Genomic DNA, 27,075 nt, shown 5'->3' with positions numbered 1-27,075 from the left:
TCTGAGGGACAAACTTACGGCTTGGATGGATTCTCAAGGCATTATTGCCGATGTTCAGGCTGCCTTCTGCCCTGGAAGATCCCACCTTGATCAGACTTTGGTGCTGCAATTTCTGGTTGATAAATATTTGGCCACAAAGGGCTCCAGACTCTTTGCAGCCTTTGTCGACTTTAAGGCTGCCTTTGATCTGATACCCAGATCCAGGTTATGGGACAAGCTTGCAGCTTCGTCTATTGACAGACGGCTGTTGTTGCTAATGGTTAGCCTTTATAGTAACTCGGGCATCAGGATAAGATGCTCATCTCAAGGCCATTTAACCCAACCAATTTTAGTGAACAAGGGTGTCAGACAGGGTTGTGTGCTCGCCCCCTTGCTTTTCAATTTGTACATAAATTCGCTTCTAATCTCCTTTAATGATTTGGCTTTACAACCTCCCAAACTCGCAGATCGGCATATTCCAGTTCTTGCGTATGCTGATGACGTGCTTATACTATCCAGGACGCAGATTGGTATGTGAAGGGCCCTTCGCCATCTAACCCAGACCAGTCTGCAGGAAAAGTTGGAAATTAATCTAGATAAAACCAAGGTTTTAGTTTTCGCCAAACGTTTCAAGGCTCATTGCTGGTTTCTAAATGGTAAACCCATTGAGCAAGTAAAAATTATTAAATACCTGGGGGTGATTTTTCATTATCAGGGTAAGCGTTTGGCACATAAGAACTATGTTGCACAATCTGCGCAAAGAACAGCTGATGCCATCCATCGTTTTTATACCTCCAAAGGGGCCAAATTCTTGCCTGCAGCATTAAGGTTGCATACTGCAAAGACCAGGGTCCAGTTGCTCTATGGCGCTGAAATTGCCCCTTATTTAACCACCAAGACGTTGGAGATAGTACAAACTAAACTCCTGTGCAAGCTTCTGTTTGTTCCCAGTTGTGTGCCAAACACTGCCATCAGGTTGGAATCTGGCGTCCCAAGCATCGAGACGTCTATGTGGTTAAACACCCTTTGTTACTTCTTGAAGGTTCTCTCAAAGCCAGGTGGCCTCCCCCATCTGATTTTTTTTTACTCTTTTGTGGGAACTTGGGAGAAAAGGTGTCTAGATCATTTAGACTCTGTGATCTCTCCCCTGAGTCCCTAGGAATGATGGAACTGAGGGATGCGAAAGAACTTCTGCGCCTGAGGTTGGTGGAGCTTGAACTGAGATCTACTAGAGCTAGTCTTTCTGCACACATTTTCTTAGGGAAGCAAGCCGAAGTACTGTCCCCAGCCAGGTATCTTTTCAACATCACTATCCCAAAATACTGGATAGCGTTCTCAAAAGCACGACTCAATGCACTTTTCTCTTCGGTGCTTTTGGGACGTTACGCTGGGTACCCATATCTGGAAAGATTGTGCCCCTGCAATTGCAATGAGGTTGAAACAACTCTCCACATCGTTTTGCACTGCCCTAATTACAATGACTTGAGGGCAAGATTAATCTCTCCGATTCTTGGGTCCTTGGCGGGCAGGCAGGAGGATGAGCAAATTGCCTTCCTCCTGTCTGACGCTCATTCTGATGTTTCATCTAAGATTGCCCATTTCTGTTATGCTGCTCAGTTGGAAAGGAGGGAAATTGAGAGTGTAAATCTTGGTTATGAGTTTTAACAATATGTGTAATAGGAGTCAGGAATTTTGTGTAAGAGGTGATGGGTTTATTTTTATGATTTTGTTTTTGTTTGTATTAAGCTGGTCGGATGACCGTGAATAAAGAACTACACTACTACAGAGCTATCCTTGAAAGGGCAGCTTCTGGGAGAGCTCTCTCAGCCCCACCTACCTCACAGGGTGTCTGCTGTGGGGGAGCAAGGTAAAGGAGATTCAGAGTGAAGGGTGGGCCATTAATCCAATATTATCATCATCTTTTTCTTCCCGAAAAGGGTTCTTACTATATTAGCTCCAAAGATTTTAAAATGTGGATGGTAACCATTTTTTTTGAAGCTACATTGGTGCAGAAGAAGTATGCAAACTTTAGTTTCACAGAATGTGAGGCAGAACATTAGAACACTGTTCCCATAAAGCTGTCCCACACAGTTCCAAGAACATATCCACGGCATCACTGTACAGAATAAACAGAGGTAGCACTATGAATCTCTATGGAACATGAAAAATTTACAGTCCAAATGTGTATTAGAATTAAATGCCAGTGGCAAGTATAGTAGGGAAGCTTTACTAAGATACCCTATATGGAGTGACTGACTTCTGAGTAAACCTAATTAGGATTAGTACATTGATCATCAATGCATCACTTCTATACCAAACTAGCCAGAAAGCACAAACATAAATTCTGCAGGGGAAATTGACTCCTCTGGCTTGACCATAGCACCTCCACTGTGTCTACTCCATAGTTTATACCACTTTATGAATTTAAAGAAAACTTAGATTCATATAAACCCAGCCTAAGCAATGCTTAGAGCCAGAAAACACCCAGGCACAAATGATAATTCTTTCAGCTTTATTATTTAAAAGCAGTAATTATGCCAAACAATGAAAAAAAACCCACAATACAATACCAATGACTTAGATTGCAAAGACTATAGTATTCAGGAATAAAGCCAACAAAATATAGATGTTAAAACTAAAAGCTTGGTCAGTTGACACAGAAACAACACCTATGGGATTAGAGTTTAGGAACTGGCAGTCCAGTGCAATTGCAAACAGCAATTCTGAAATGAAAACTAACTCAGAATAATATATTTGTAACGCTAGTCTCCTGCCCAAGTGACTCTCACTACATCCTTGCTATCAGCTAAAGAACCCTTGCCATCCTAAATAAACCCCTCTTTCAGCACAGAAGAAGAAGATATTGGATTATATCCCGCCCTCCACTCCGAAGAGTCTCAGAGCGGCTCACAATCTCCTTTACCTTCCTCCCCCACAACAAACACCCTGTGAGGTGGGTGGGGCTGAGAGGGCTCTCACAGCAGCTGCCCTTTCAAGGACAACCTCTGCCAGAGCTATGGCTGACCCAAGGCCATGCCAGCAGATGCAAGTGGAGGAGTGGGGAATCAAACCTGGTTCTCCCAGATAAGAGTCCGGACACTTAACCACTACACCAAACTGGCTCTCACCATGATGGGGAACCAACAGCGTTGGATCAGCTATGCTGACAGCTACTCTATGAACACATGAAGCTGCCTTATACTGAGTCAGACCATTTGTCAGCCAAGGCCAGCATCTTGTATTTTGACTGGCAGCAACTCTCCAGGATCTCAGGTCAAGGTCTTTCACATCATCTACTACTCAATTCTCTTCAAGTGGCAATGCTAGGGATTGAAATCAGTTACATTCTGCATATAGAGCAAATTCTTTGGTACTGAGCCCACAGTAGAGCATGCAGACAGTGGCTGCTGTATCCTAGCAGTGAGACTGGGAAATGGGCCTTGTTTCAGGTGGAATGTCACCTGGTGTGGTAGACTTTTAAGTCTGATGCTGAGATTTCCATGCGAAGACCTCAGCAGAACCAAAGCAGGCCACAAAACTCCATCAGTTTCTTACCAACATGGCTGCCAACCTGGATTTATTTTCTTTCAGAAACTCCACCCCCCAAAAAACCAGCTGTAAACAAAGCAGCACCTTGGATTTATTTATTTATATTAAGATTTATACCCAGCCCTTCTCACCTAAGTGTCTCAGGGCGGCTTACAACATAATAATTCAAACACTTCAGTTTAAAACATTTAAAAATACAATTAAACCATAAATTAATAAAAACAAGATAGAATAAAACCGGCAGCCTATAGATACATTTTGTTCCATCCAAGATATTTTTCATTGTCAGTTAATGTCATAGGCCTGCCGGAAGAGGGCTGTCTTACAGGCCCTGCGGAATTGCCCTAGATCCCGCAGGGCCCGCACCTCTTCCGGCAGCTGGTTCCACCAATAAGGTGCCGTTATTGAGAAGGCCCGATCCCTGGTGGATTTTAGACGGGCCTCCTTTGGCCCGGGGACTACCAACAGGTTTTGTGAACCTGAGCGTAGTACTCTCTGGGGGACGTGTGGGGAGAGACGGTCCCTAAGGTAGGCAGGTCCTAGGCCATATAGGGCTTTAAAGGTAATGACCAACACCTTGTACCGGACTCGGAATATTACTGGCAGCCAGTGCAGACCCTGGAGCCCCGGCCGAATGTGCTCCCGTCTTGGGAGCCCTAATAACAGCCGGGCAGCAGCGTTCTGCACTAACTGCAGTTTCCGGGTCCGGCACAAGGGTAGCCCCATGTAGAGGGCATTACAGTAGTCCAGCCTCGAGGTGACCGTAGCATGAATCACTGTTGCCAGGTCGTCACGTTCCAGGAAGGGGGCCAACTGCCTCGCCCGCCTAAGAATAAACTTGGATGAGAATAAACTTGTTTTTTTCTTCCTGCGTTCCATTTGATTGACAGCAGCAACCATCACTCTCTACCACTTTGAAAGAGTTCAGAAGGATATTTTTGGGGTAGACAGCAAGAACTATAGCTATAAACATGCACACTGATATGTATTTATTTCCTACTTTCTGGAAATTTGTCTCCTAAAGTCACATCAACAGAAAGATTCAGGCCTATAAACTTAAAGGCAAGCTGCACAAAGGAAGGGGATGGAGTGATATCAGTGACATTGTCAGAACAAAGTGAGCATGGATATCCAGTTGCATCCAAGCTGGTCTCCCCTGTGCTGCCATTCTCCTCCTGGGAGGGAGAGGTGTAGCTTTACAGTGATCCTCAGATCTCTGGCTAGTGCATCATTCCTCGTGTTTCTGCAAATTTGGACAAAATTATAAGTCAATTCGTCTCAGCTAGCTGCTGTTGCTCCTCATCTCCAGGGGGCCTCTTAAATAAAGACAGATCAAAAAGGAAGTTGCTACTTTAAGCCCCTACTTTGCCCCCAAAAATATGCTGTTAGAATTGCTATTTTACTGTAAATCTGGCTGGCATTTCCTGGATCAGTTATGCCATTCATATGAATAGTATTAGAAAGCCACAACTGAGGCCTCAAATAGAATCACAGAGTTGAAGAGACCTCCAGGATCATCTAATCCACCCCACACAATGCAGGAAATTCACAAATACCAAATAATGACCAAGATTTTCTAAAGGTGTTGCCACCATCTTGTGGATTCAACAACAACTGCAATACAAAAGACTGCAGATACATGCAAAAATACAAGCACTAGCACCATCTTGTGGTAACAGTGATCACTGTTGCTATGATTTTATTGTATTTACTTATTTTGTCAGCCACAGCAAGCAAGTCTTTGCAGAAACAGCCTACATATTTTCTAAATAAAAAATAACAAAATAAAAAAGACACACAGGCATTGACTACATTCAGGTCATGTGCTAGGGTATAGTGCAACCCAAAATACTACAGGTTTTCGAGCAGCGTGCACATAAGGATGGAGGAGAATGGGTATGCTGCTGCAGCAGTTAGTGCAGGGGTGTCAAATATTTGGTCTGCGAGCCTAAGCTGGCCCCCAGAGGGCTCCAATCAGGCCCACCAGAAACTGGCCATTGCCTGCTTCCTTCAGTCACCATTTTTTATTTCTCCCCTGTGATGAGGCAGCCAAGCAAAGCAGCCTTTCACTCCTTCCTTCTTCTCAAAGGGAAGAGGAGCCTCAGCCAGTGGAGCAGCTTGGCTCTGTAGCTCTGCTGTGTTTTTGAAAGCATCTGGGTGATCTCTCAATCACACTGCAGCTACTGAGCCAAGGCACTCTTCCTTCTGTTGGCTAAGGCTCCTCCCCGCTCCTCATACTCTGGGATGGGGGAGGGAAACAGCTAGAACTTCCTTTACTCATTTTCCTCCAACAATCGCATGGGAGAGATACAAAGAAAGCACTTTTAAGACCAACAATGAGCTTTTTGCTTTGCTACATACACACACACAGTGTTTTGTCAGCTCATTATACCAGGGCTTTCCTATATGCAACTGGATTTGCCTCCCCCTTTTCACTGTATTTATGCCTTCATGATACAGAAGAGGAATAACAACCAGGATTAGGCTGAGATTGTGTCCAGACCAAGTTCATCCAGCACATTTCCTTTTATTTTTCTTTCACATTTCATATTTTCCTTTGATTGATTGGGGATTTGGAACTTAGACTTTCCAGAGAGTAGGCTGATACTGACCACTATATATGGTTGTCTCTCTATTCTTGTACTGCCACATAAGATCTGTAGTTATTTTTCTGGGGAAGACTAATTTTGTAGACAAACACATAGCCCTCAGTCTGTATCATGGTGCCTTCACGTGTTCTTGCCAAGTACATGAAACAATTTATGTACAAAAGCTCACAATGCCCAGCCATTTCATGTTTCCCCCAGGTCTTAGGCTCAAAGCATTGACCATGAAATTTCTGAAATAAATTTCAGTAAATCAGAAGTAGATTTGCAACTTACAGATGCACACCTAACAACACCTGAACAGCATACTTAAGATTGCTACAGCACAGGAATTGTCTCCAGTTTTTGATGCAATAATTCTTGGAGCAAGAGGTGTCAGTTATCTGAGACTGCTAAACAAAATATTGCAAGTGTGCTAATGTTTTAAGCATGTTCTATTTTAAGTTAAAAAAATCTTTAATTGTGTTTGTGCCCTTTATAAAGTTTATATATCTGCTACAAGGCATTGCATCTTATGACACACATGGCCCAGCCCAACAAGGTCTCATTTATGTCAGATCCAGCCCTCATAACAAATGTGTTCAACACTCCTAAGTTAGTGTGTAGAAGTTTGGCTCACAAGTACTCTGGCTAGTAGTTTATGTGCCCCCTCCATCCTTTGATGCTAAGGTATACCCATAAGGTTGCTTACAGGAAAACTGTAAATTAAAGCAGAGCAGGAATAGCTGAGACATAGCTGGCTAGACTAGATGATCACACACATGGCTGCTAGTGAGCACTGCAAATATATCCTAGGATGCTTGTGTAGCTGCCCTGTTTGTTGACAGTGGTCAACTCTCCAACCATAAAGCTATTTCCCAGTCTTTCTTTTCCAGTTGAATGCCTTTGGAAGCAACCAGAAAACCTATGTAGAAGTGGTCACCTCTGAATTGTAATGCAAAGTGAGAGAAATGTGAAGAACATTGCTAGTAGCACTGTCCAAGTCCCTCATATACAGATTGGGCATGTGGACGGCTGGTTATCAACCTCCAAGGCAGATCCTAAAAACAGTTACCCACTTCTACTGCAGTGTGTGAAACAGCTCTAGGGGATGCACCATGCATTAGCTATTTCCTGCATAAAAAGCACTGTCTTTTTATGTGTGCATGGGGGGATGAGGGAGAAATCACATTTGAAGTAGCATGCCTGCTGCTTAGTTTTCAAATAAAGATATCAAGACTGTAATGATATGCTGCAAGTTATAACACCTTGCTCTTAAGAACAAAATTTCTATCTATCATCACAAGCAAAGCAACATGCAGCTTTATTGATAGTTTCAAGATTCAGCACCCCCCAAGACTTCATCAGGTGGGAAGATTAGGCCCTTTGGGTGCAAAAAGAAGAAAACCTGCAGACGGTATTTCTTTCACAACATATAATTCTCCTTTAAAAAGTTTCCATGCTGTTTGCAGCCTCTTTCAAATCACTCCATGTCTGGTGGGAGGTTGAGGGGGGGGGGGGAGAGAAAGCACTCTCTTAGATAATGATTGTATGGTCTGAGAGAACATTTCCCCCTCCACTTCTTTTTGATTTTTAGCATACAGCCTGATGAAGAGTTATTGAGAACTCGAAAGTTTCCAATCTAAATGGCATCAATTTGATTGGTCTTACTCAAAACTATTAAATGGCTTTTGTCTGTAGATTTGGTCTGTGGACCATGGCAGCTGTCTACTTTTTTGTCCAGTTTAAAACACATCTCCTGAGTCTCAGGCTTTTGATTCTAGAGGCAGTTTGTGTTCCTTTGCTGACTGTGCTCAATTCTGTACACACATTTTTAACTAGCACAAATAATAAATGTCATTAACAGCTGAAAGCCTTCTTGGGGTGTTTGCCTCTATCCACTGAACAGGCTATGAACAATCTTCTCTGGTCTAATTATCTGCTTTCTCTTTGCCTGGCTTGATAGAAAGCTCTGCTTTATTCAACAAAGCCTTAATTATAGAATTGGGTGGGGAGACTTTCCACTGTTTGTTATTACTACAAAACCTTAGATTGTAAACATGTAGTAGCAGCTCTGTTCTGAGATTAATTGGGCAAGTAATTTGAGCAACTGCATAACTTTGCATTTACCTGCCTTTACTTTGAATACCTAGTGGTCATCTGAATTCTTACTGTATAGCAGAGGCTTTCACTTCAGAACACAGGAGGCCTCCCATTATTGTCAACCACATACGGCCAGAAGGAACTCACCTCAAAAGCCAAGAAATAACTGCTAAAGATCTGAGACCAATTACAATATTTTGAAGTAATTAATCCTAATGCTTCTTGTAAAAACATTATTTAAACTGCATTTTCACACACAAAGTGGAAAGGCAGTACCATTACATGCTAGAGATATGAACTTTCCCCGACTTTTGTGTTAATTTCAAAAACTTGTTTTTATTATAGTCATTACACATGTCCATTTTTATCATGCTCACTCTTCTTTCCATGGGAAAGACAGAACTGGCCTTCACTTCATTTTTTCCATCTAGTGAACAGCATTTTCAGCAGAGGAGACACCAATACAGATATTATGGTTGCACCTCCAAGATGACAAGTAGCAAGGCACAGCAGGCTGTGGCTGGCATTTCAGAGTTGGGAGCACCAGGAAAGGAGCTGGCAAGGCAGGATGGATGGAGTGGCAGTGCTGGCTTTAGAGACTGCAAAGGCCACTCCCCCGTCCTCCTTGAAATCTGTAAACCAAGCTCCTAGGGAAACAAATGACATTTCTGTTCATTTTTTGTTATAATAATGAACACAGCTTTTTTGAGTCATTTGTTCATTCTCTTGGAAATGAAGCATACACTTCTGAAAGGTGATGCTGCATCTTTGTAGAAAGCTAAGCTCTCACCTCACCTCCCCCCCCCCCAAACCACTGACCACAAAACTTAAGAAGGGAAAGTTTCTATGCCAGGAAGCTGGAGTCATCCATGGAGTTTTTCATTAAGGAACTGAAGGAGAGGGCAGAAACCCCTGACATATGACCAGCACATATTTGTAGCATCCGGAGCAGTCGCTGAGCTGTGGCAATCCTGATCTTCTTGCACTGGAAGAGGAGTGCAAAAGTTCTATTAGGATTAAAGAAGGGGCTCAAGAAGGCTAGCTGATGCCATTACAGGAACCAAAAATCACGTAGACCTTTATCTAAGGCAGAAATACTGTCTGTACCCTAGCTAATGCAATACAGACCATGATGTACCGCAAACAGAAAGCACATGAACTGTTATGTACCTACAGAGAATGTATCCATGAAGCTGCCCTGTACCAACTCAGGGAATTGATCTGTCTAGCTCACTACTGTCCTCACTGACTAGCAGCTTTCAAAGGTGACATATACTACTAAAGACTATTTAACTGGAGATGTCAAGGACTGAAGCCTTGGAAATCACACATACTAAACAAGCTCTCAATCACTGTACCAAATCTCCTTTACAATGTTCTTGCATTCTACTTGCTAGCATAGAGAAAGCAGACTGGAGCCATGAATTCACACCTGCAAATGCTGAGTACCATGCTGAGTATTTAAGGGGCAATTATATAATCTGGAGAAAGAAGAAGAATGAAACAATTGGCTTTTAAACCTACTGCTCAGGTAGCCAACATCGAGAGCACTCACGATCCATGCTTGCATAAGTTTCAAGTTGTTGTGAGCCCATCACAATCCCCTCACTTTTTAAAGCCCCATAGCATAAAAATCTAGATAAGATTCTGCCTTAGTAATCTGAACACACCAGTGCCAAGACATCAGCTGTACTGAGCTCTTGCATTATTGATGCAGGGGCAAAGGGGATGTACTGATCCTAGGCTATGTTCCATTAAAAAGCTGAGACACTTACTTCCAACTCGCAGAACAAAACAGGGCTGCAGTAATGATCTGCCAGCTTCAAAACAGCATTCACTTCCACACTGACTTGATTTAGCCTACCAGCTATAAAAAAAACAAAGCAGAAAAGATCAGAAGCAATTTTCAACTCTTTAAATGATTCTCTGCAAAATGAGAGTGTTTCTTTTGTTTAAGTTACATTATCAGTGAACATTCTGGCACCCACTTATCTATCTCATAAGCAAATGACAATACATAAATGCAGCAACATCTTCTATGGCAGGGGTGGCCAACGGTAGCTCTCCAGATGTTTTTTGCCTACAACTCCCATCAGCCCCAGCCAGCATGGCCAATGGCTGGGGATGATCAGAGTTGTAGGCAAAAAAAAAGAGAGCTACCAATGTCCACCCCTGTTCTATGGCCTTCATTCACCAACCATCTTTAGCAGACAATAAACCAACACAGAATTTCTCATCTGACATCTAGTACAACAGTAACTGGGATTAAAACAGTTTGGTTGTAGAAGGAACAAATGTTATAGGTCAATCCTAAAGTGAAACAAGGACACAACTGGAGAACTAAGGAAGAACTATTGAATACAACAGACTCCAGTAGTAGAATCCAGCTACATTTAAGTAAAGCACTTACTGTTTTTATTTATTTGGATATTTATACCCCATTTTTCTCCCTAAAGAAGCTTACAACATTGTTCTACTCTTCATTTTACCCTCATAACAACCCTGTGAGGAAGGTTAAGCAAATTTGTGTGACTGGTTTAGGTCACTCAGCAAGTTCTGATGTCAGAGTGGGGGCATTTGAACTTGGGTCTACCAACCGTAATGCAACACTCTAATACCATGCTGCATCTCAAGTCAATGGTCATAATTAAAGCATATGGTAACTAATAAAAAATACTGGAAGGAGCACATGCCTACTACATACCACCTGTAGCCAGAAAGCACACTTTCCCAAGGAAAAAGTTGGCATCTACATGGACCAGAGAGGCTTCAATGTTATTGTAACTAGCAAAACAGAAAGAAAATACAGTTTAGTTAGAATGGGCTGGGAGTTATGTAATTGTTGTAACTGCTCCACAATCTATCAAAAGGCATATCAAAAATTCTAATACTGCTTATGTCAACAAATATTCTTTAAAATTAGAGCTGCACATTCACTAATTCAATGGTGAAGTAGTTGTGCCTGAAGACTCATTTCTAAATTCTGATTAGGAAAGTATAATTAATTAAATTGCAGTTAATCCTAGTTTGAGTCCAGAGATCTCAAAGTAAATGGGTTTAATGAAGCATCAAGCCCTCTGATACTTCTGCCTCCAAATGCCTCAGTAGGATAGCATGATCTATCTTATCAAAGGCTGCAGCTCAGATGGCTGTTAAATATTTTTCAAATTTTAATCCAACATTGCTATATTGGTATGAATGTAATTTATTTATTATCACTATAGACAGTTACTTCCAGCATTTACCTGTGCTTGCTTTGCACGTTAACCATAAAAACAATCAGGTCAATCCGAGGCCGGATGTGATCTCTTTCTGGAGGTAAAGGGAGAGAGTCTGCCAAGTGACTGAAAGACAAATCAAGACACATGTTTTCTCAAGGCTCAAAAACTAGCAAAGGTGACAGCAATTGAAGATACTACCATTGATTATTTCTAAACATTCCAAGCAGGAATGTTGTAACAAATTATCCTACTTTGTCGGATAGGGCAGGATATAAACCGCAAATTAAATTAAATTAAAATAAGAATTATCAGTTTGAAGACAGGGAATGAGGAACTTCATGTTTAAGTTTTAGCTGACTACATCTATGAATGCATGTTCTACACTGGTAGAACATGGCCAGTGCACTGCTACTAAACATATATATGAAGCTGCCTTAAACTGACTCACGCAGTTGGTCTATCAAAGTCAGTACTATCTACTCAGACTGGCAGTGGCTCTCCAAGGTCCTTCACATTACCTCCCATTTGGATCCTTTTAACTGGAGATGCCATGGATTGAACCTGGAACTTTTTCCATGCAAATAATATACTCTACAACTGAGCCAAGACCCCTCTGCACGGTCACATCTATGCTTATATAATTGCTCCACTGCTTTCTTGTAAGAAAACTATAGCCAAAGCAGCCCTATCAAAACTGACATTTTACAAGGAAAATTACCAAGTAAAAGGGTTTACCTTTTGTGGCTTTCCATGAACTATGCAAGGCTGAATTACTCAAGAGTGCTTTTGGGGCATGTAATAGGGCTACACTATATGATGTGGCTCAGGAAGGTCAGGGGAACTGTGGACTATATCATTGTGTACAGCTCGTACTGGCTGTTGCTGTAGGCAGACTCCTACTATGTAACTTTTGTTTTAAAAAACATGTAATGTTAATATTATTCTTTGTTTCACCTCTGGTTGATCTTCCAAATCTCTACAAGTAAAATGCCTATTGTATCGCCTTTTGGATGTACCACTCTGTTGACTGTACTTACTTTTTCTAGTAATCTGCCTTGAGGCTCAGTGAGAAAGGCAGACTATAAATAACATAAATTAAAATAAAACTAGAATATATGAAGCCATGAGTATGCCTTGTAGCATGTTCCTTGTTTTGCCCTTTATCCCAGAATGAAACAGTCTTATAAAATTAAAATGGTGCTGTTACTTTAAAAGTATTTACAAAGTTTTGTTCTTGACCATCTGTTTTTTGTCACAGCCTTATAGACAGGAAATAATGAAAATAAGAACATAAGAGAAGCCATGTTGGATCCAGTCCAACACTCTGTGTCACACAGTGGTCAATACACACACACAGTGGCTAATAGCCACTGATGGACGTCTGCTCCATATTTTTATCTAACCCCCTCCTGAAGCTGGCTATGCTTGTAGCCGCCACCACCTCCTATGGCAGTGAATTCCACATGTTAATCACCCTTTGGGTGAAGAAGTACTTCCTTTTATCCGTTTTAACCTGACTGCTCAGCAATTTCACTGAATGTCCACAAGTTCTTGTATTGTGAGAAAGGGATAAAAGGACTTCTTTCTCTACTTTCTCCATCCCATGCATAATCTTGTAAACCTCTATCATGTCACCCCGCAGTCAACGTTTCTCCAAGCTAAAGAGCCCCAAGCATTTTAACCTTTCTTCATAGGGAAAGTGTTCCAACCTTTAATCATTCTAGTTGCCCTTCTCCGCACTTTTTCCAATGCTATAATATCCTTTCTGAAGTGTGGTGACCACAATTGTACACAGTATTCCAAATGAGACCGCACCATCGATATATGCAGGGGCATTATGATACTTTCTGATTTGTTTCCAATTCCCTTCCTAATAATTCACAGCATGGTGTTGGCCTTTTTTATTGCAATCGCACACTGTCTTGACATTTTCAGTGAGTTATCTACCACGACCCCAAGATCTCTCTCTTGGTCAGTCTCTGCAAGTTCACACCCCATCAACTTGTATTTGTAGCTGGGATTCTTGGCCCCAATGTGCATTACTTTGTACCTGGCCACACTGAAACTCATCTGCAACGATGATGCCCACTCACCCAGCCTCAACAGTCCTCTCTGGTTCTCACCTCACAATCCTCTCTGGTTCTCACCACCCTGAACAATTTAGTGTCATCTGCAAACTTGGCCACTTCACTGCTTACTCCCAACTCCAAATTATTTATGAACAAGTTAAAGAGCATGGGACCCAGTACTGAGCCCTGCGGCAGCCCACTGCTTACTGTCCTCCACTGCAAAGTCTGCCCATTTATACTCACTCTCTGCTTCCTATTCATTAGCCAGTTTTTGATCCACAAGAGGACCTGTCCTTTTACTTCATGAGTTTCGAGCTTACTAAGGAGCCTTTGATGAGGAACTTTATCAAAAGCTTTCTGGAAGTCAAGGTAAACAACATCTATTGGGTCTCCTTTGTCCACATGTTTGTTCACCCCCTCAAAGAAATGTAACAGGTTAGTGAGGCAAGATCTTTCCTTACAGAACTCATGCTGAGTCTTCCTCAATAACTCATGTTCCTCAATGTGCCTACTCATTCTGTCCTTGATAATGGTTTCTACCAACTTTCCCGGTATTGAAGTCAGACTGACTGGCCTGTAATTTCCCGGATCTCCTCTGGAACCCTTTTTAAAGATGGAGGTGACATTTGCTACCTTCCAGTCCTCAGGAACGGAGGCAGATTTCAATGAAAGATTACATATTTTTGTCAGGAGATCCACAAGTACAACTTTGAGTTCTATGTTATATGGAAATAGTAATATAGGCTGCTTACATTGTTATAGTGATTTGTTACAATTTTTAATGTTTCATATTTTCATATTAATGATTTATGCTTGATATGTGTTAAAAGTTTGTTTATCTTCTTTTCTATTTACTCCCTTTACCCCTTTTTTATTCTGTATTCTTATTTTAAATATTAAAAATAATTTTTAAAAAATTTAAATGGTCATTACGTTAAAACACTGAAGAAAAGAGACAAGAAAACTACAGCTGATTATTTCAGTCAGTTTTCAGATATAAACTGAGAAAAGGAAGGATGCTGTCTCCTTTACTTACATGTTTATTTTTAAATCTTGTGTTTCCTCCAGGATTGTCTCTGCAAGTTGCTGCTGGAAGATTTCATTTGTTCCCACCAACTATTAATTAAAAATAACAACAAATTAGGCCAATTGCTACAAGGAATTAGGGGAGATGATGATGATGAGTTACACTAATACGTTTTCAGAACCCCACTTTTACTGTTAGCTAATCCCTCTACCCTTTCTCCTTTAGTGAACTCAGCTCCTATCTGCATCTCTGTCTGGTCTGCCTAAAGCTACCCAACTTCACATTAAGCAGGGCTTATAAATTGAATATTTGTTGCGGTAAGGGTATCCATAGATGCAACCTGTAACAGTATTATGGCTGAAGAACAAGTGCTAAATTGCTAAGGAACAAAAGGTAAGCTTAAAGGTGCATATTTATTTCATATGTTCAGGAGAGAACCCCAGTCCTCCTAGGGTTGCCAGCCTCCAGGTGGGGCCTGGAGGTCTCCTGCTTTTACATCTAATCTCTAGCTGGCAGAGATCAGCTCCCCTGGAGAAAATGGCTACTTTGAAGGGTGGACTCTACGGCATTGTACCATGCTGAGGCCCCTCCCCAAACCCCACCCTCTCCCAGATCCACCCCCAAAGTCTCCAGGTATTTTCCAACACAGACCTAGCAACCCTACTCCCAGCAGAGAAGCCTGACAAAGTGTTACACCGAATATCTAATGGGCAAAGCCGAGTCCAGTGAGACCAACAAAATTTTATTCAAGGTATCAGCTTTCGTGTGCAAGCACGTGTTGTATCTGAAGAAATGTGCGTACACACGCGAAAGCTCATACCTTGAATAAACTTTGATTAGTTTTAAAGATGCTACAACACTCAAAACTTTGTTGTACCGAATATCTAGCAAGTACGATCCTACATGGCAAAGCAATGATGGAACGAAGCTACCAATCAGAGCGGTCGGAAGGCGGGCTATATGCCTAGTGCCGTGTTGATTGGTCAAGACGACACCCACTTTGCTTGAGCACGATACCAGAGCAAAACCCGAAAAGAAGCGGGGAACATGGGCAAGAAGCTCAAAGGAGAGAACCACTGGCGCCACTCGCCTGCCAATACATACCAAAATGGTAGCACAGTTCAGGGTCGGGAGCTTGCCAAAGGCCGTCAACGTCGACATCTCGAAGACCTCGGAAACCGCGCTCTCAGATTCAAACTGCCGTCTCTCATACGGCTCGTCACTTGTACGTCACATGAGAGGCGTGGCCTCTAAAGTCCCGGGAGCGCCCGTTACTATGGTTCCTATTGCGCATGCGGATTTTGAGATTGGGGCGAGGGGGCAGGATTTTGCGCGCAGGCACGCTGCTGCAGAGATACTATTTTTATATATAGGACAGACCGCCTGAGGGAATGTCCTTTTTGTTGACGCTCACGAAACCTGGTGCTGCGGAAAGTTAATTTATGGTGCAGCAATAATTACGTCGATTGTGCTTGCTTATTTCTATGGTCATAACCTTCTGTCAGTTTCTTAAAAAAACCCAAAAAACAGTTGCGCAGGCAGTTGCCATTTCTTTCTGATGCGGCGTGTGTACGTGTAGCAGCAGGACACGGGTAAAGGCAGCTGTTCGCTATGTGATATCACTGCTCCATTTGGGGAAGGAGATGTGTGTGCGCGCGCGCGCGCTCCAGAGTGGGAAGATGACTTCTACGAATAAAATCCCTCCCGACTGCTCATCATGGCCATAACCCAGTTTCCGAAGGACTGGGCTCATTCATAGGCGTTTAGCACCTTGAAGCAATATTAAATCAGCCACAGAAGTCGCTTTATTATCCTGTTTAATACATCGAATCTGCTGCCTACGCGTTAGGAAGGGGCTAGAGGTGTTCGTGGCCACAGAAACTGCTATGCCTATATTTGTTTCTCAAGAGGAAATTCAGAACAGGATTAAAAGAAACAAGGAACGTTCTTATCTGAGAAACACAGATATAAAATCAGGGGGGGGGGGGAACTGGGCTGAAAGATGGGGAAATGACTGTTTCTACTATGGGTTATAAATACCCACACAAAAAATATACCTAGCAAAGATATTGGCCTAGATTTCCAAAATTACAGAAGAATTTAGTGACATATAGCCATGAGACTGTTCTGTATACACAGGAGAATGTGACATTATTTTGTCATAATTTTCCCTCAGCCAGGTTCATATTTGAGAATACACATTAATTGACACCCTTTACCCAAACTGCAAACTGGTTTCCACAATTTAACATGATGGAAAAACATTTTTTCTAAGTCACCTTTTTGTCTTTCCTTCTTCCTGTAAGAGAAGATTAAATATTTGTTGGGGTAAGGGTATCCATAGATGCAACTTCTAACAATGTTATGGCTGAAGAACCTCTTGTCTTGGACACCTTATACTGCATATTTGTAGAAACTGCATATTATGAACATGTGCTGTCCAGATACGGTGTGTTGAAATATAGCAGTTTCACAATTGTGAGTCACTAAAAGGAACCACAGTTAATCATGGAGAAAATGTGTTACACAGCTATCTCATTTCTAGTTAAGGTTGCCAGTTTTAGGTATTGACAGAGGCAATAACAATTGAAACCCTAGGCAAACTTATTTAAGGTTATCTATTTCTCAGTAAACCAATCTAGTTGTTCAGTTTCACAGTTGAGTCCGACTCTTTGTGACCCCATGGACAAAGCCCTCCTGTCTTCTACCATCTTCTGAAGTCTGCTCAAATTCGTGTTAGTTATATCAGTAACGCTGTCCAGCCATCTCGTCTTTTGCTGTCCCCTTCTTTTGCCTTCTGTCTTTCCCAGCATCAAGATCTTCTCCAGTGAATGCTCCCTTCTCATTTGGTGGCCAAAGTATTTGAGTTTCATCTTCAGCATCTGACCTTCTAGGGAACAGTCAGGGTTGATTTCCCTTAGGACTGATTGATTTGATCTTCTTGCAATCCCAGGGACTCTCAAGATTCTTCTTCAGCACCACAGCTTGAAAGCATCTATTCTTTTGTTCTCAACCTTACTTATGGTCCAACTCTCACAGCCATATATTACTACTGGGAATACCATAGCTTTGACTATATGGACTTTTGTTGGCAGGGTGATGTCTCTACTTTTTATTATACTGCCCAGGTTCGCCATAGCTGTCCCTCCCAAGGAGTAAACATCTTTTAATTTCATGGCTACAGTCACCATCTGCAGTGATCTTGGATCCCAGAAAGGTGAATTCTGTCACTACTTCCATGTCTTCCCCTTCTGTTTGCCAAGGTGTGATGGGTCCGGATGCCATTTTTTATATTGAGTTTCAAGCCTACTTTTGCGCTCTCCTCTTTCACCCTTAACAAGAAGTTCTTTAGGTCCTCTTCCCTTTCTGCCATTAGAGTGGTTGTCATCTGCATATCTGAGGTTGTTGCTGTTTTTTCCTGGCAATCTTAATTCCGGTTTCTGCTTCATCCAGGCCAGCATTCCACATGATGTGCTCTACATATAAATTAAATAAGCAGGGTGGCAATATAATCCTTGTCAAACTCCTTTTCCTATTCTAAACCAATCAGCTTTTCCATATTCCGTTCTGACAGTTGCTTCTTGACCCTTATGCAGGTTTCTCAGGAGACATGTGAGGTGGTCTGGTACTCCCATCTCTTTAAGGACCTGCCACAGTTTGTTGTGATCCACACAATCAAAGACTTTAACGTAGTCAATGAACCAGAAATAAATGTCTTTTTGGTACCCCCGTGCTTTCTCCATAATCCAGCGAATGTTGGCAATTTGATCTCTAGTTCCTCTACCTCTCCGAAACCCAGCTTGAACTTCTGGTAGTTCCTGATCTATGTACTGCTGAAGCCTAGCTTGTAGGATCTTTAACATGACCTTGCTGGCATGTGAAATGAGTGCAATGGTGCAATAGTTTGAACATTCCTTGGCATTACCTTTCTTTGGGATTGGAATATAAACTGACCTTTTCCAATCCTGTGGCCACTGTTGTGTTTTCCAAATTTGCTGAAATAATGTGTGCATCACTTTAACAGCATAGTCTTTTAGGACTTTGAGTAGCTCAACTGGGATAGCCAGATCTCCGCTCCCTTTGTTGTTAGTAATGCTTTCTAAAGCCCATTTGACTTCACACTCCAGGATATCTGGCTCAAGGTCATCGATTTCACTGTCATGGTTGAGATCCTTCTTGTATAATTCTCCTGTGTATTCTTGCCACCTCTTCCTGATCTCTTCTGCTTCTGTTAGGTCCCCAACCTTTTTTCCCCTTTATCATGGCTATCTTGCACAAAATGTTCCCTTGATTTCTCCAATTTTCTTGAAGAGAGCTGTTGTCCTTCCCATTCTGTTATTTTCCTCTATTGCTTTGCATTGTTCCTTCAGGAAGGCCTCCTTATCTCTCTTTGCTATTCTCTGGAAATCTGCATTCTGTTGGGTGAATTTTTCTTTTTCACCTTTGCCTTTTACTTTCTTTCTCTCCTCAGCTATTTGTAAAGCCTCATCAGACAGCCACTTTGCTTTCTTGCATTTCTTTTTCTTTGGGATGGTGCTGATTGCTGCCTTCTGTACAGTGTCGCGAACCTTGGTCCATAGACCAAGGCACTCTATCAACTCTAGTTCCTTAAACCTATTCTTCATCTCCACTGTATATTCATAAGGGATGTGATCAAGGTCAAACCTGAATGGCCTAATGGTTTCCCCAGTTTTTTTCAGTTTAAGCCTTAATTTTGCGATGAGTAGCTCATGATCTGAGCCGCAGTCAGCTCCAGGTCTTGTTTTTGCTGACTGTAAGGAGCTTCTCCATTTTTGACTGCAGAGTATATAATCAATCTGATTTCTGTGTTGCCCATCGGGTGATGTCCATGTGTAGAGTTGCCTTTTAGGTTGTTGGAAGAGGGTGTTGCTATGACCATCTTGTTCTCCTGACAAAACTCTATTAGCCTTTGCCCAGCTTCAATTTATTGTCCAAGGCCAAACTTGTCAGTTGTTCTGGTTACCTTTTGACTTCCTACTTTGGCATTCCAGTCCCCTATGATGAGGAGGACATCTTTTTTTGGTGTTAATTCTAGAAGGTGTTGTAGATGATCATAGAACTGGTCTTCTTCAGCCTCTTCTGTGTCAGTGGTTGGGGCATAGACTTGGATTACTGTGATGTTGAATGGTTTTCCTTGGATACGGCATTCTGTCATTTTTGAGATTGTTTCCCATTACGGTTTCCTCACGCCCTTCTGTAAGCCAAAATGCCCTTAAACGAGGTTGAGGAATTGACAGGTGGACACCTGGCTTAAAAAGGATCTTGAATCTATGTATACAGGATACATGTCCAGAAATTATTGCTTAAAATTGCCAAGGACACTAATTAAGTAAAAACAATTAAAATTTATTGTAGAAAAATATAGAACACACATACAAGATAATAAAGTCATAAAACATACATACAGTCCTAACAAATATATAGAGAGCTGCAGAGACAACACAAGGGTGGACAAACAGGGTGATAATTACTGATCATAGTCTTCAAGGAAGGCTCCAATGTCGACGAACGAAGAATAGGGGGAGGGCACCCTTAACTGATCTGGAATCAGGGATGTATCTAGACAGCGGAAATCGGGTTCTGCTAGATGCACACCTGTGCGGAGCTGGGTCACAGGTTATAAGGACTACCTTGAGCCCTTAGGGGATGGGAGGTACAGGGGCGGATGACAGGTGGTCCGCTGGTACATGACCTCAGAAAAAGGGGAGGCTCTGCAATGACCATAAGGACTGGACTTATGCAGTAGCCAATAGCCAGTTAATTGGCGGTCCCTGATTGGATGCTCATAGCTAGCCAATGAACAGACTTGGCTTTAGTTACCTGACTGGACTTCCAGGTAACAATGGGCCAAGGGGGAGGCTCCAGGACAATCATTAAGGGAAAGAATGGGAAAAATTATTAAGGTGTGGGGGGGGTACTTAAGTCTATCAAACTTATATAAAAAGGTGACAACAGATGGCCAAATTTCTACCTAGGTAACACCCGGTCTATACAAAGAAACTTGGCTCTGGGTGAAGATGTTCTTCCTCCTCTTTGATCTTCTGTGGGCACCAGTCTTTGTCTTGGGTTCCGTTGGACAAAGGCTTAGGCGGTCTGGCAGGATCCACACCTAAGATAAGCTTGATAGCTTTATGCATAGGTGACATCTGTCGAGTACGTGAGCCTCCCGCTTTGCTGTTATGGAGTCTGGCACTGCAGGAAGATAGCTGCTGGTGGTGTTAGCCTCCCAAGATGGATTCTATGGTTGAGGCTGGAAACCGCTTGCCTGGACAGTTCCTGGTGGCGCACCTTCTTCCGCTACAACGGCCAAGATGGGGATCGCATAGAGCGACTGGAAACCATCTGTTCTCCCGGTTAGCCCTCCTAGAGAGACACGGAGTGCTGCTGCAACGTTGTGGCTGTTAGTACTCATAAGTCCCTTCCAGTTTGGTAGACAAAACTCACGTCCTCCAGATGTGTGTGAGTTGAGTCTCTAGGCACCCTGGCAACCAAACGGGTGACTACGATGTTCTGGAATTAGGGGTATTTTTCTCACACTTGTTAACTATAAATGCCACACCATTTCTTCTACGGGACTCTTGCCTACAGTAATAGGCAAATTCTGAGTTAAATTCACCCATTCCTGTCCATTTTAGTTCGCTGATTCCCAAGATGTCGATGTTCAGTCTTGCCATCTCTTGTTTGACTACATCCAGCTTACCTTGATTCATAGATCTTACATACCACGTTCTAATACAGTGTTGTTCTTTGCAGCATTGGACTTTCCTTTCACCTTCAGACACATCCGCAGCTGAGAGTTCTTTTGGCTTTGGCCTAGCCGCTTCACTCTTTCTGTGGTTACTTGGACTTGTCCTCCGCTCTTCCCCAGTAGCATATTGGGCACCTTCGGACTTGAGGGGTTCATCTTCCAGTGCCATATCTTTTAGCCTTTTGTTACCGTCCATGGGGTTTTCTTGGCAAAGATACTGGAGCGGGTTGCCATTTCCTTCTCCAGTGGATCGCATTTTGTCTGGGTTCTCAGCTGTGGCCTGTCCATCTTGGGTGGCCCTGCATGGCATAGCCCACAGCCTCACTGAACTGCTCAAGCCCTCTCGCCACGTCAAGGCAGCAATCCATGAGAGGGAAACCAGTCTAGTTAGGATTGTGCAAAAAATAGCACAGAAGGTAGCAGGGCTTTTTTTGTAGAAAAAGCCCAGCAGGATCTCATTTGCATATTGGGCCATGTCCCCTGACACCAAGCTGGTGGGAATTGTGTTCCTGTGCATTCCTGCTCAAAAAAAGTCCTGGAAGGTAGCATGAGTAGTTTAACTCTATGGCCGCATGTTGCTTTTTTAGAAAACTAAGAACATGTCACTTAATCTCTCAGTTGTATCTTCTTTATAAATAAAAGTTTGACATCTGCTAACTAGTATTGTAAAGACTCGAGGAAAGCACACAAGTAAAGGTACAAGTATTAGTATTTCCCCCTTTTTATTTTCAAAAGGAATTACAAAATACATCAGATTTTATACACCAGATCAAAATACACAGATCTTATTTTCCTAACTACTAAATAGGAATTACTAATATGTTACTAAATTACTGAATTACAAATATATATATATATATATATATATATATATATATATATATACTCACATATATATAGGGAGTGGGGTCCCACGTTAAATCATTCAAGACTACTACTTTTACATCTTTTGGAGATTTCCTGTTCCAATACTGAATAAATAATGTTCACCACAGATTAAAAAGTTTTAAAGGTAATTTTGCTTCAGAATTGATATATTGTATATTGACATGACATACAAAGTTTTAAGCAACCAAGCATTTATACTTTGCAATTGTTGCTTCCATTGCTGCTCCTGAAGCATTCAGGTTACTTTGTTTTGCTAAGTAATAAAGCCCTTTAGGCTTCTTAACCTACTGTAACCAAACATATACATTAAAGGTGTCAATCATGCATATTTAATTCTCAACATGGACCTATCTGTGGATAGTTAAATATGGAGACTGTGTCCATGGAAAGACAAGCTAGACCTTTCAACGAACCTGAGAAGAGCCACAAGTTTGCAGAAAAATCTTAAATCTTAAAAATATGTTTAAACACTTCCCAAAATGATAAAAAGAGCACCTGTAGCTTAAGGAAAGAGATGCCCTGAGTTACAGCTGCTAAGCAACCACAGTAGTATCACTAGCATTCACAAGTTAGTTTCTGTCAGTAAAAGGTGGCGTATTTCCCTTTCCTGGATCATATATAGTTTGCATATTGATGCTTGTTGGTCTGGTTCATGTACCAAAATTTCTAAATTATATAAAGGTCTAAATATACTGTACGATCTTTTCATGTGTTTGTGTGTGTAAAATGTAACCAAATTGCAGCCAACTTATGGTGGCCCCAGCAAGGGGCTTTCAAGGCAAGCGAGAAACAAAGGTCATTTCTTCTTCCAAGTACTGGTTCTCCTTCCAGCTACTGACCCTGCTTAGCTTCCTAGATCAGGCTATACCATGCCATCTTCCTTCCCTCTTTTCATATACCTAATCAGGCCTCAGATTCAACAGGAGATCACAGGAGCACAGCTCCTGAACCTTTCTGAGGGTTCCCCCTCCTCCTCCCCACCTCGCCCACTGAATAGTAGATGCAGCTGCATAGCAATCCCTGGATGAACTCCACCACCTATTTTTCTACAAAACGACCCCTGTACTTAATAAAATTTGTTAACTGCAAATACTGGAATTTTCTTGTAACTTCAAAACTTACTATCTTATCCACTTTGTTTCAGGTTTTGATTTCACAATTTTCACAAAAATCTTAAAAGTCAGAAGACTGACTGTTCAAAAAAAAGCTTGTTATGAATAACAGGCATCAGTGGCAAGAAATTTCTGATAAAGTTTCAGCAAAGTTTTCCCCAAACATTACTGAGCGCCAACAACATTCTGCGCTTAGACTTGGCCTCTCTGATCTTCTTGGTTTACAAATCCAGGACTCTAAAACAAATTTCCATCCCATTATTCTCTATATGTCAAGCCATCCTATTTTCCTTATTTCAAACCATTCTAATATACATTTAAAATGAGAGGCCATATAATAATTTTGTAAATTTGTGGCAGCTAAACTACTTTTATCCACTGGAGCCTTATACGTTCTCACTCTAGGTTTGTCCCGATATAAATCTATCAAATAATCTTTGGATTTTACTTAGTATAGATGTGGGAACTGCAGAGGGTATAAGTCCAAACAGAAAGGTGAGCCTAAGATTTTTATTTTAAAAATTGCAATCCTGTCTTGCTATGAGATCTTCTACTTTGTTCATCTCTTTAAATCTGATTCAGTTTTATTAATTATATTTTTCAGATTATCTTAAAAAATAACTGAGATTATCTAAAGCCTCTGTACCTAAATATCCAACCACTTAGAAACTGTATTTTGTGCTAAGGATATTTATCTTTTTCTTCCAGATTGAAACCTAGCAACTTAGATTTGGATTTATTTATTTTAAAACTGAATCCCTGGCTGTACATTTCCAAGATTTTATTTAATGTTACTAAATATATTTGTGGATTTTGTATTTATACTGTAAAAACAGCACAATCTTCTTAAAGCAGAATCTTAGCTTCAGCCAGAGCTCCCCCCCACCGAAAAAGCCCAGTAGGAACCTCTTTGCATATTAGGCCACACCACCTGATGTCACCATTGCTTCACCCAGAACTTCTTTGTAGAAAAAGCCCAGTAGGAGCCTATTTGCATATTAGGCCACACCCCTGACCAGTGTCCCCTCTAAGCTGAGTTAGTGTGAGCTAACTCACAGTTTTTGCCTCCAGCTCATACATTTTTGTCTTAGTTCAGGAAAAATGGCGCAGAACAAACTAATTTATGCAGTAACTCATTAATGCCAGTAGCTCACAATGCAGAATTTTTGCTCACAAGTTTCCATAGCTTAGAGGGAATATTGCCCCTGACGCCAAGCCAGTCAAAACTGCGTTCCCGTGTGTTCCAGTTCAAAAAAAGGCCTGGCCTCAACCTCTTGTCCTCTTATACCAGAATAGAAGTTTCCTCTCTTAATATCCCAGCAAAAATTCTATCTATCTATCTATCTATCTATCTATCTATCTATCTATCTATCTATCTATCTATCTATCTATCTATCTATCTATCTATCTATCTATCTATCTATCTATCTATCTATCTATCTATCTATCTATCTATCTATCTATCTATCTATCTATCTATCTTGTCTGTCTGTCTGCCTGCCTGCCTGCCTGCCTGCCTGGCCTCAACCTCTTGTCTTCTTATACCAGAATAGAAGTTTCCTCTCTTAATATCCCAGCAAAAATTCTTTCTATCTATCTATCTATCTATCTATCTATCTATCTATCTATCTATCTATCTATCTATCTATCTATCTATCTATCTATCTATCTATCTATCTATCTATCTATCATCTGTCTGTCTGTCTGACAGGGACATCCTTTTCTAACCCCTCTAAATAATTCAAATTTATCCAATACCTGTTCCTTACTTAGGATTTGAGTCTCAGGTTGTTGATAAAACCAGGTAATCTACTTAAAGATATTAGGATCTACTCCTAGATGGTTTAAAGTTGCCCATACAACAAGTATGAACATTTAAAAGCAACTTTTAAAATGAAAACTTGTAATTTCTGATTCTTTTCTTTTCCTGCAGCATCCTCCCTTTGGAGGCCTTCTCTTTGCCTTGTACCTGAGCTGATGTGCTTTAATTGGTTTTATTATTAATATAAATGTTTATGTAGCAGCAAAAGTTATGAGCTAATAAGCACTAAAGCTGAGGAGAAATGCCTTCAAGAGCCAATCAACCTTCTGTGGCTTCAAGGACAGGCAAATCTAGTTCTGCCTGATTGCAAAGCTCAATGTAACAGCAGTTTTAATCTTGTGATCAGATTATTCTTTCTGGGCTCGAATGTGTTTTTGTTAATAATAGTTGGTTACACAGAGGGGAGAAAGAGAAGACTCCGGGATGATGTCATGGTTTAACACAAAATATGGACAGTACTGTGGGCAGTAACTGTTTGCTTGCTGCTTCCTGTGTTTTCTTCCTTCCAAGCGCTATAAAGCATGAGCAATGCATGGAGAGGTGTGTGTTAATATAGTCTGACATCATTCCTTATGCTTTGATCCTAACAAAGGGAGACAGCTCTGTTCATGACCAAATTGCAGCTGAAGCGGAAGAAATCTAGAAATCATTATGCCTTCTATCAGACACAGTCAGCACTTGTGGAACTGAATCCAAAATAAGCATGTACTGAGGATATGAGAATGAAAAATAGTGTTAAAATGGTTAGAGAGACTGCTATGTGAAAATTGGAGTGAGAAGCTGTTACAAATATTTTGGAGATGTGAAAACATATGAAATGATAACACAACCATGCCAATAACAGGAAAGGAAATCCTTTCTCCCATTTTTAGGCTCCTATTGCTCACCTCTGTGTTCTCTTTATGCTACACAGTGGAGCAAACTACCTTCTGAAACCATTTTCAGAAACATGAGTAACAAATACAAAAAACTCATCTGTCACTTGACCACATTTCTAAATGATATGTGTTTCTTTTTCACATGAAGCACCCAAGAAGATTGAAGCAGCATGATTTCCTCATAGTTGCCAAGTGAGGCTCACCCCCATCAACAAACCTGGGAAGCAAGAATGTCTCACAGATCTATCTGCTTTCCTGGATGAATTACAGGACTAAAAATCCATCCCATCAACCAAATATGTTCTACCTGAGCTGTCAGAAACAAATTTTTATATCTGGGAAAGTGATGACTGGATGACCTCTTTTTGCACATCACATTCTTGTATATTGGTTGCCCACCCATTGTTATTTTAGAAGCTCCTTATGGGAAGTCTAAACAGTTTAACAGATGTTAGCAAGAAGTGCTCCTGTGTTAACTTCAATTAATATAGAAGGGTATTACTCTGCTTAGGACTGCAGTGTTTAAGTCATAAACTATCTGGGACCAGCCAAGAAACTGCTGAATTACAAATTATTATGAAACTTCAAACACCTCCCTAGGACTGAACAGGAATATTGACTTTTAAAAATCTCATTACATAGGCTAAACCTACTCTCACTGAGTATAGCTATACATCCACAGTATTCCAATGTATTTCTCTTTAATAATAGTGTATCAGAATAAATTTTGTATTGACATACTCAAATAAGGGATATTGGCTGTTTATCCCATTCCATATATTTAACCCATCTTTATTTTATGTATTCTTTTTTCTAATGGCAAACTAGAATGATGTTTATAATGTATAGAATGATATTAAAAATAAATTAGGTGGATAAGAACTAGGAAATACATGTCCTTTTATTTTACCTAGACTTTCAGCAACAGCAATTAACAGGCAACTTTTATTACCTTTTATTGCTATCAAGACCAAATTGTCTTCCAATTTATTACACTATTTTGACAATTCATAGAATCATAGAGTTGGAAGGGACCTCCAGGGTCATCTAGTCCAACCCCCTGCACAATGTAG

The 27,075-nt window shown here is 41.1% G+C and overlaps 1 protein-coding gene across 1 annotated transcript; it reads right to left on the bottom strand.

Moving 5' to 3' along the window:
* Positions 1 to 8,525: 8,525 nt before the first annotated feature.
* On the bottom strand, positions 8,526 to 15,814 carry CENPM (centromere protein M). The gene is made up of 6 exons (XM_060245353.1): positions 15,638 to 15,814; positions 14,543 to 14,622; positions 11,462 to 11,560; positions 10,921 to 11,000; positions 9,992 to 10,083; positions 8,526 to 9,201 (listed from the first exon to the last, which is right to left on the bottom strand). The coding sequence occupies exons 1-6, from the start codon at positions 15,692 to 15,694 to the stop codon at positions 9,061 to 9,063; spliced, it is 549 nt and encodes a 182-aa protein (XP_060101336.1). The 5' UTR covers positions 15,695 to 15,814; the 3' UTR covers positions 8,526 to 9,060.
* Between the last annotated feature and the right edge of the window lie 11,261 nt (positions 15,815 to 27,075).

Source organism: Heteronotia binoei, chromosome 8 (genome assembly GCF_032191835.1).
Source record: "Heteronotia binoei isolate CCM8104 ecotype False Entrance Well chromosome 8, APGP_CSIRO_Hbin_v1, whole genome shotgun sequence".
NCBI classification, from domain to species: domain Eukaryota; kingdom Metazoa; phylum Chordata; class Lepidosauria; order Squamata; family Gekkonidae; genus Heteronotia; species Heteronotia binoei.
Note: the sequence above shows the minus strand (reverse complement) of the source record. Positions and strands in the feature narration are given on the sequence as shown.